Source organism: Hibiscus syriacus, unplaced genomic scaffold (assembly GCF_006381635.1).
Source record: "Hibiscus syriacus cultivar Baekdansim isolate YM2019G1 unplaced genomic scaffold, ASM638163v2 tig00013285_pilon, whole genome shotgun sequence".
In the NCBI taxonomy this organism is placed as follows: domain Eukaryota; kingdom Viridiplantae; phylum Streptophyta; class Magnoliopsida; order Malvales; family Malvaceae; genus Hibiscus; species Hibiscus syriacus.
In genome coordinates, this window is record NW_024062299.1 from 580,873 (window position 1) to 587,369 (window position 6,497).

The window sequence follows — 6,497 nt, forward strand, 5'->3', positions numbered from 1 at the left end:
ACCCTAAAAGCAAAGAGCAAGTGATTTGGGAAAGAATGGCAGAAGAATTGGCTCTGGATTTGGAGGAGCTTAAGCAGATTCAAAGCATCGCTAAGAGGCCACGTATTTTATCTCTTATTTCCTCTGAGATTAGCACCTTGGAAAAGGTTTTCCCCCCTCTTCTTCTTGGATATTGAAATTTCGATGTTTTGAATGAAATGGGGATGATGCTATTTTGATTCGATTCTTCATGTTGAAACTAGTTTTGATATTCTGATCGTTTCTAGTTTCTGAGTTTTTCTTAGAGTCTCTTCGTGGGGGTTGCTCTTGCAGTGTAGAAGATTTCATGTTCAATGGTTTTGGCATTTTTCTTGGCTGTTTATTGAGTTCTTCTGTTGCAGACAGTGAAAGAGGATGCAAATGGACCTTCTCCTGCTGCTGTTCCACAAATTCCAATTCCCATTGCAACCTCAGCAAAGGCTCCAGTTAACCCAGCACTGAGTTACGTTACACTCGCCTCGTTCAGCTGGGATCAAGATAACGATAAAGTCAAGGTAAGAAATTTCGATGTTCTTAGAGATTTAGAACATTTTCATCAGTGTATTAGATATCAAACCCCCAATGTTGCAACCTGAAAAGAAAAATAATCCATTTGATTTATTGAACCCAAAATCTGTCTAATTATTAAGTTCATCTTTTATTTTTACGAATTTGAGAAGTTAGTCTCTTCGATTTCATTTGTTGGAATTTGGTCATCCTAGTTTATGAAAACTGAGATGTTAATCTAATCTGAAGATTAGTAGTAGTTCAGTAATTTATCTGCACCGATAAGCAAAACTCGATAGTTTAACAATTTATATGCAACGAATTAGTAAAAATCAATAGTTCTAGTTCATGTGTTTAGGAAGAAATGGACTAACTTATCGGTTTTCGGTTTTAATAAAGCACAAAAGTCAAATTCGGACAAATTAAAGGATGTAATACATCCTAAGTGAATTCTTTTGTTACTTCATACCAAATTTGAACTTTAGAATTGAAACTACATTGAGCTTCGGTTCTCTCGAGCGATTAACACCCCTAGTAGATTAGATTTGTCTTCAAATTTGTGTTAACTGTAATTATTCTGCATTACCATTGCATTCTCAACCTTGTCTTTTTTTGGCTGATCCCGTGTTTATACAACAGATATATGTCTCTCTGGAAGGAGTCGAACAGGAGAAAATCCAGGCAGATTTCAAGCCAATGTCATTCGATGTTAAATTCCATGACGTTAAAGGCAAGAACTATAGATGTGCTATTCCAAAATTGAACAAGGAAATCGAACCAGAGAAGTGCAAGGTGATAGTTAAGCCTGCAAGAGTCATCATCACGTTGTTCAAAGATTCAAAAGGCAACTGGTCTGATCTACACTACAAGGAGGACAAGGTAATTGCCTAGATTACCGCAAGTAAGATTACTTTTCCATGGTTTTTTTTTTGCCACTAAACTACACTAATAATATTTTTCTTTTTCACACAGCTGAAGCCAAATTTGGATAAAGAGCGAGATCCCATGGCCGGAATCATGGACTTAATGAAGGTAAAGTTTATTCCATGAGTTATTCATGGCATGTGTTTTATCGACAAAATTCCAATATCTAAATTACTGCCGGTTTGTGTAAATTGCAGAATATGTACGAGGAAGGGGATGAGGATATGAAAAGAACAATTGCCAAAGCATGGACTGATGCAAGATCTGGAAAGACTGGTGATTCTTTGAATGGTTTTCGTTGAATTCCATATGGAAATGGGTATTTTTAGGGGTGGATTTTAGCACAATGGTCTTTTTTATACTTTCTGTGGGATCTTGTCTTCTTGAAGTTGCAGGAAACTTGTTTCTGGATATTTTTGTTCTTGGTGTTAAAAATCATTGAAATTTGGAACTCCATGTTTAAACAACTGTTTCTTGACGTATTATTTGTGAAAATATTCTAGGCTTCGTAAACAAAACTCACTCTAACAAGGCATTGATAAGAAACCTAAGGAATATGAAAATCTGGAAAATTGCAACTAACAATTAGGGTGCCGACCATGGTGGCTTGCTGCCTCATTAGATTATTCGATTGCCATGGTCTGCATAACGGCCATCATTCGAGTATTTGACTGCCATAGTCTGCATTGAACTTCTCATAACGATGAACGTGTAAATGAGCTGATGGTCTCGTGTTCTTCAAAGCAGTCTCTATGTCATCAGGAGTAATTGGCCCAACCTTTGGCAGCTCTGCGAATAAAAAACTAGCTGTTAAGTTGGTCATTATAAATGAAATCAAATCTCTCTTTTTTCTTTGATTTATCTTGTTTATAGAACATTATAGTTCGCTATAAGAGATACATACCATGGTCGGGCACTGCTTCCAAGCTATTCTCAAGGTCTCTCATTAAACGTCTCAATGGTTGCATGGCAGCTTCTTTGCAGACTAATCGAATATCCGAACCCGAATAACCATCTGATCTTTCCACTAATGTATCATAAGGAAGAGCCTCCTCACCATTATCTCCAGGCAGGAGTGCTTCGAACATTGCTCTTCTCGCTTCTGGTTCTGGGAGGGGAACAAGGATCTTTTTTCAACGTGGTTAAAGGATGACACAGATTGCAGTTCGTAATGATTTTTGGGTGATTTGTGTAGCTATCAACCTTAAATATCAACTGAGAATAACATGTAGAAAAGACTAAACAGTTCAGAGACAGTCAAAGGATACTCGCTTCTCTAGACGACGGAGCATGGCTGCATCCAATTCCCAAGGCAGGTTTGTTGCTGCCAAGACAAACACGAGCTCATCTGACCGTGTCAAACCATCCATCTGTGATTTAATACAGAGATCAATTTTTGGAGAAACTAGAAAGTACAGTTGACATGTAAGATGCTTGTAGTTTATTTTCTCCTCATGGTTTACGTGAAACTGATTTTAGAGTGCAAGATATTTAACTAAAATAAACCACTGAAGGTGCTAGAAGGTATTCTAAATAACATGCATGAATTATCGTCACATGAAAGGACATCTATGGCCTTACAAAAGAAAACACATCTTGAGAAAAAAACATCACCTGTATAAGTAGCTCGGTCTTCAATCGCCTACTTGCTTCATGCTCGCTGTTCCCTTCACCGCCACGCTGACTTATGATGGCATCAATTTCATCAAGAAATATGGTAGACGGTGCATGGTGCCTAGCTAGGTCGAAAAGTACTTTTATTAGCTTCTCAGAATCACCTGAAATGTTATAAACCCCGTTGTTAGATAACTGGGTGATATTTCTAAGAATCACTATAGTGGTGTTCAGACAGGTCCTTCTATTCATATTGACATCATGATCTCCTTTTCTTAGTGGATTGATGTCGTGATCTTAAATAGCGTATCAAATAATTTGATCAATAATAATTTTTCTTCTGCTGCTAAGTAAGAAATTCGGGGCCTTACAAAAGAAAAAACATCTTGAGAAAAAAACATCTGTATAAGTAGCTCGGTCTTCAATCGCCTACTTGCTTCATGCTCGCTGTTCCCTTCACCGCCACGCTGACTTATGATGGCATCAATTTCATCAAGAAATATGGTAGACGGTGCATGGTGCCTAGCTAGGTCGAAAAGTACTTTTATTAGCTTCTCAGAATCACCTGAAATGTTATAAACCCCGTTGTTAGATAACTGGGTGATATTTCTAAGAATCACTATAGTGGTGTTCAGACAGGTCCTTCTATTCATATTGACATCATGATCTCCTTTTCTTAGTGGATTGATGTCGTGATCTTAAATAGCGTATCAAATAATTTGATCAATAATAATTTTTCTTCTGCTGCTAAGTAAGAAATTCGGATGGAACAGAATATAAAATGATTCCAGTCAAACATGAAATTACTATATATTAAAATGATATTTTTCCGTTCATTTTAGACACATTTCTTCATAAATTTCATGCCTAGGACCAAGTCCCTAATCAAATAAGATCTTGGAAATCACATGCTTAACGTACCACGCCATTTGCTGACTACAGATGATGCTGAAATATTGAAAAATGTTGTCTTGCATTCTGTTGCAACAGCCTTTGCTAGCATTGTCTGCAACCAAAACCATGGGTTCCAATAGAAGCTAACATCAAAACATACACTAATACGATATAGCGAATAATATACCCAGAAGCATAATTCTTTTTCACAGTTGAAGAGATTGTGACTTACTGTCAATCTGAAGTTTACTATATGTTCATGAAAGATACGTTTTCTTTTTCATATTAACCAAATATCTTGCATATCTACTGCATTATGAAGACGGCTTGTATAAAACATCTATTTGATGGAAACAATTGAGGAAATACATACCTTTCCGTCCCTGGGGGGCCAAAGAGGAGAATACCCTTCCATGGTGAAAGAAGACCCGTAAAGTACCTACAGGGAATCATATCAATTTTGAAACGAAAGCTTCGAAGTCCATGACATATTATTGAATGTTTCATCAACACTTACTAAATCAAATTCGCAAAACAAAAGATCCCATGGTGCTTTACAGAATATTTCCGTTGATCTCAACTTTTAAGCATATGAGAGGAAGCAGCAATTGAACTGATATTATATTAGTGAACATCTATATCATTTTGAAAAAGTATTAGAATCTCTTTGTAATATACTCCGTCCACTTTTAAGAGAACTAACTTATAGGCGACTTAAGCCCTCACAAGGACAAATCTGCTTTCGTTTTCAACCAAGTGTCCAAGATAGGAAAATAAGAGTTCTTGACAAACATATCACATGCACTGTTGAGTGTAGTAGCTTTGGAATCTTATCAACATCATAACATTGTAAAAGAACTGAGGTTGTTTCCCTTTATAGTTCTATAAAGTTCAGTGCCAAATGTAGGATCCTGGTATTGGTCTGCAGGACACATATACAGACTAGTCTCTACTTTCTAATTTTCACATGAAAAACTTCTACTCAGTCGAGCAAACACATTGCCCACTTGATTCACTCCATATGATAAAATGAAACTTAAGTTCAGGGAGAACTGCACAAGAGTAGGTTCCATTACAACACTGATAAGAAAAAATCAAGAAATGCCAGATTATTGTAGATTCACAAACATAAGCTAGCAGTTGAGTGAAAAAATGGGTACACCCCACAATCCTTTTCAAGAAAAAAAGACTGCTGGCATACTGTGCACAGAATCCATTATCTGGGCATAGAAATACTTACTTGGGATATTTTATTGGCATAACAACTGCTTCTTTAAGCAAACGTTTGGCGTTCTCTAATCCCTTGATGCTTTCCCACTTCACATCAGGACTCCCTCGAACAATGTCCCTAAAAGAGGATGATGTAAGATGATATGAAATAGAAAAAATTCAGGCTATAATGTTAAACAATAGGCCGGTAGCTAAAACTTCATTTCTATCGCCAATGAAATTCTTGGTTACCTGCTCAAACTCTCCCCCAAAGCACGCATTTCTGCAGTTTCGAAAGCAGGAAGAAGAGGCCTTTGCCTATACATATAAAGGAAAGGAAAACATCAAAATCATCATTTTAGAAGGAACTGGAGAATCAAATATTCTTTGCCAGTAACCATTAGTATTCAACTTCAAACACAAGAACGTTAATCCGAGTAATCAATGTTGAGAATTATACATATAAAAGCCAAGTGTAAATAAACAAATCGATTGAGTAGCAAATCAGAGGAAGTAATGAACATACGGTCTTGAATCAGATCCGTTAGCTACCAAACCATTAGAGAGCACCTGATTCGTATTCTGAAGCCGAAACAAAAACAATAATAAATCATTACAATCAAGAAATACAAAAAAATGTTTTAAAAAAACATAAACAAATAAATAAATCTCTTCCTCCCAAACTACGCATCATAAATAGACCTGCTTTTGGTACTGCTCATAAATAGCCATATCAGACGAGTTCTTAACAGAATGGTTTCCATTTGAGGTCACAGTGCCATTGGAGACGGCCGCATCAGCAGCTTGATCATCCTGTGGCTCAGGTAATCTCTTCCTCCCAAACTACGCATCATAAAACATTTCAAAATCCAATAAATAAATCATATTATGCCTCCAGAAACTGCTTTAAACATCTCCCCTTTTTTCCTCTTAACATTGCTTCATACAGTTAGATCACAGCTCGAAAATCCAAAGAACATAAACAAAACTAAAGAACAACAACTTATTAAATCCAATGCAGTTTAAGGTAAATAAATGAACCTAAAATTTAAAGTCAATCGAAACAAATCATGTAAACTTCATGAAGCTCAGTTTAGTGAAGCGAATTGACAAACATACACACACACGACGAATTTTGAAAGTCTTTTTCTTTGCTTAGATTTTTAGGCGAACAAAAAATAAAAACAAGAGGGAGAGAGCGAGTACCAGAAAGGCCATTGTTTGACTAAAATTGAATGTCTTTTCCTTGGGAGAGAAAATGAGAGATTTGCAAGAAATTTTCCTCAGATCTCTCTTTCTCTTTAGTTCATTAAACTACTAAAGAGTGTGCG

General features: G+C 36.4%; 2 protein-coding genes across 2 annotated transcripts; one reads left to right on the forward strand and one right to left on the reverse strand.

The window, feature by feature from the left end:
• On the forward strand, positions 1-1,898 carry LOC120205977 (calcyclin-binding protein-like). The gene is made up of 5 exons (XM_039205729.1): positions 1-146; positions 381-533; positions 1,165-1,404; positions 1,498-1,557; positions 1,647-1,898. Exons 1-5 carry the CDS (start codon positions 36-38, stop codon positions 1,749-1,751), a joined length of 669 nt encoding a protein of 222 aa, XP_039061660.1. The 5' UTR covers positions 1-35; the 3' UTR covers positions 1,752-1,898.
• Positions 1,816-6,497, reverse strand: LOC120205978 (katanin p60 ATPase-containing subunit A-like 2). Its single transcript, XM_039205730.1, has 11 exons — positions 6,373-6,497; positions 5,869-6,009; positions 5,693-5,748; positions 5,419-5,484; positions 5,198-5,305; positions 4,327-4,396; positions 3,985-4,069; positions 3,064-3,227; positions 2,718-2,819; positions 2,354-2,576; positions 1,816-2,238 (listed from the first exon to the last, which is right to left on the reverse strand). Exons 1-11 carry the CDS (start codon positions 6,382-6,384, stop codon positions 2,105-2,107), a joined length of 1,161 nt encoding a protein of 386 aa, XP_039061661.1. The 5' UTR covers positions 6,385-6,497; the 3' UTR covers positions 1,816-2,104.

Coding starts and splice junctions, on each gene's coding strand:
- LOC120205978 (XM_039205730.1), bottom strand. Junction 4,397..5,197: donor ATGCCAATAAAATATCCCAA/GTAAGTATTTCT, acceptor GATTCCCTGTAG/GTACTTTACGGGTCTTCTTT. Junction 3,228..3,984: donor TGTAGTCAGCAAATGGCGTG/GTACGTTAAGCA, acceptor ATAACATTTCAG/GTGATTCTGAGAAGCTAATA.
- LOC120205977 (XM_039205729.1), top strand. CDS start 36: ATGGCAGAAGAATTGGCTCTGGATTTGGAGGAGCTTAAGCAGATTCAA. Junction 147..380: donor AGATTAGCACCTTGGAAAAG/GTTTTCCCCCCT, acceptor CTTCTGTTGCAG/ACAGTGAAAGAGGATGCAAA. Junction 1,405..1,497: donor TACACTACAAGGAGGACAAG/GTAATTGCCTAG, acceptor TTTTTCACACAG/CTGAAGCCAAATTTGGATAA.